General features: G+C 37.3%; 1 protein-coding gene across 1 annotated transcript in view; it reads left to right on the top strand.

The window, feature by feature from the left end:
* Positions 1-1,534: 1,534 nt before the first annotated feature.
* The window catches only part of LOC106937528 (activating signal cointegrator 1 complex subunit 3-like), an 8,143-nt gene continuing 7,289 nt past the window's right edge, over positions 1,535-2,388 (top strand). The window contains exon 1 of the mRNA XM_015019073.1: positions 1,535-1,738. Coding sequence (XP_014874559.1) covers positions 1,550-1,738 — 189 coding nt within the window. The 5' untranslated portion in view covers positions 1,535-1,549. The remainder of the gene's footprint in view (positions 1,739-2,388) is intronic.

Here is a 2,388-nt window from a genome sequence, read left to right on the forward strand (position 1 = left end):
TAGACTTCCAGGGGAAAGTTGTGTTTCCCCTGGAAGTCTAACTTCCAGGGGAAGTTAGACTTCCCCTGGTCTAATGTGGAGACATGCAGTTAGGGAGGCAAGGTTCTGAAATGTTAAAATCACAGCATATGTTTTCATTACCCTCTTGATAAGTCTGGAATAAAATAACTTCTAAAATACAGTTTAGATGCAGCCTTATAGAAACCTTGAGTTTACAATATTTGTGAGTGATCTGAGTTTTTAAAACTGACATTTTAAAGATGGTTGTCTGTTTCTAGTTGTCCGACTTGATCAGTGACATGACCAAAACTTTTGTTACACTGGGTTTAGGAAAAACTCTATAGAGAAGGATTCTGACAGATTCCTGCATTTTAAAGAAACTTGGTCTAGAACAACAGATTGATTCCTCTGTTGGAATAGGCAGGGCTCCTTCATAGTCTGGAACGGCATGGAATTCAATTTCAGTGTTTTCCAGGTCTGATAAAATATGAGAAATAAAAGAATATGTCAAAGTTTACAAGACTTTTGTCTCTAACCCATTCTCTAAATGTGTCCTTCCGTCTACCCTTCCTTATTTTGGTGTATTCTTTCCTCATATGCTTCCTCTACACTACAGGAAATATTGCCATATTTTCCATCCTCACATCCCTTCAATATTTTTCTACTTTTCCGCTTTTCTCCATTTGTCCTTCTATTCTTTCTTTCTTATTTTCTTGTCTTCTTTATTTATTTCATTCATTCATTTTATGCTTCCATCCATTAAGTTCATCCTTCTCATTCGCCCTTTCTTCCTTCCATTTTGCAATCTTTTTCATTTCTTTCTTTCTTCCTTTTGTCAAAACTTGTTTCCTTGTGTTCTTTCTTTCCTTAGCTGTATTTGTCCTTCATTTTTCACTACTTTCTTTCCTCGCTTTTGTACTTCTATTCCTTCTGTCTATTCTCGTTTTTGTCCCACATCCATGTCCTGCCAGTCAAACACATACATGTCATACATAGATTCATATGTTAGCATTACATATTTTTAAATGACCTTGAAGGACTTAGAAGTGTAAATCGCTGAGTCAAAATAAGTCTGACAATTTTCCATGAATAAAGTCCAGGAACCTAGTTAGAGCCCCTGATTAGACCACTTTTTCAGTTATTATATACACCAACAACTTATTAATTCCATTTTGATTACAAATGTTTCAGAATTCTCAATAAGCAACTCCTTAGAGTGATATTTAAATATGTGTGTATCCCAGAGACTCTTTATATCCACATAAATCTGTTACATGATCCCTGAGGAGCTAAGAGTAATAAATGTATTGTAGTATTTAAACATAATCCTTTCCTCAGAAGCTTGTCTCCTCCAAGGAAAGCAAGTCATGGACAATTTTCAGACCCTCACTACTTTTAGATACATATTCTCTCTTCTAATAAATATTTGATGTCATTTCTTTTTTGCAATGTTTAAAGCACTACATCAAAACTAGTTTTGGTACCAACATTACATGATGGAAGTTTCACACCTAAAACTTGCAATTGAAGATTTCTTCAGTTTAATTCAATGACTCAATTTTTTCTGTTTATACAAACATCTTCCAGGAAATGGGCAGGTATCAAAGGAAAGAGTGATGCTGAAGGCTTCTGTGGGCCTGTTGAGGGACTCCCAGAACTTATTGCTGCCTGCGGTGGAAAAGAAAGTGTTTTTTCTGCTGTTGTTAACCAGGAGTTTCAGCCAAATCAAATACTGCAGGTAAGCTCACATCAAAAGAAGCTATTTGGTTAAAATTCAGTTCAACAGCTTTAAAAACATTATTGTTCTGACATTGTGCACACCTACCCATAATTTCATGAGAGCGGGGACCATGAGCAGTCCTGCCACTGTGGTCCCTGATGCCTCTCAAACCTCCAATTACAACTCCACTCTGAGAGCTAATGGATGCTGTAATGAGGAAGCCAGGTACAGCAACAGGCCCTGTGACTTCACCAAATCAGCAGGAGTCCTCTCCTTCCCCACCTTCACATCCGTTGCCTTGCTGAGTGGCAGGCTCTTTAATTGAATAATTAGATGTGGTGCAGTGTTCCTGTCTGACTTGCTCTTGGAGAGTAATCCTCAAATAAATAGCTTTTCTTTGCTGAATTTCAGAGGTGTCTTCTCACATAGACCTCAACAAACTCCTTTATCCTTTCCATATTTTTTCTTTGTTGTTGTCTTTATGTAGTTTTTTGTATCACACTGTCTTTTTTTCTTGATGTGTTTTTTAAGATTGCCCTCAGAATCCCTTACAAAACAGGGAGAAGCATGTGTGATGGTAGATACAGTACACTGGATGTCATTTAGCACAGTGGTCCCCAACCTTTTTATTACCACGGACAGGTCAAGACTTGGAAAATTTTGCTGCG

Source organism: Poecilia latipinna, unplaced genomic scaffold (genome assembly GCF_001443285.1).
Source record: "Poecilia latipinna isolate Pla-1442-1.1 unplaced genomic scaffold, P_latipinna-1.0 Scaffold2369, whole genome shotgun sequence".
Taxonomy (NCBI): Eukaryota; Metazoa; Chordata; class Actinopteri; order Cyprinodontiformes; family Poeciliidae; genus Poecilia; species Poecilia latipinna.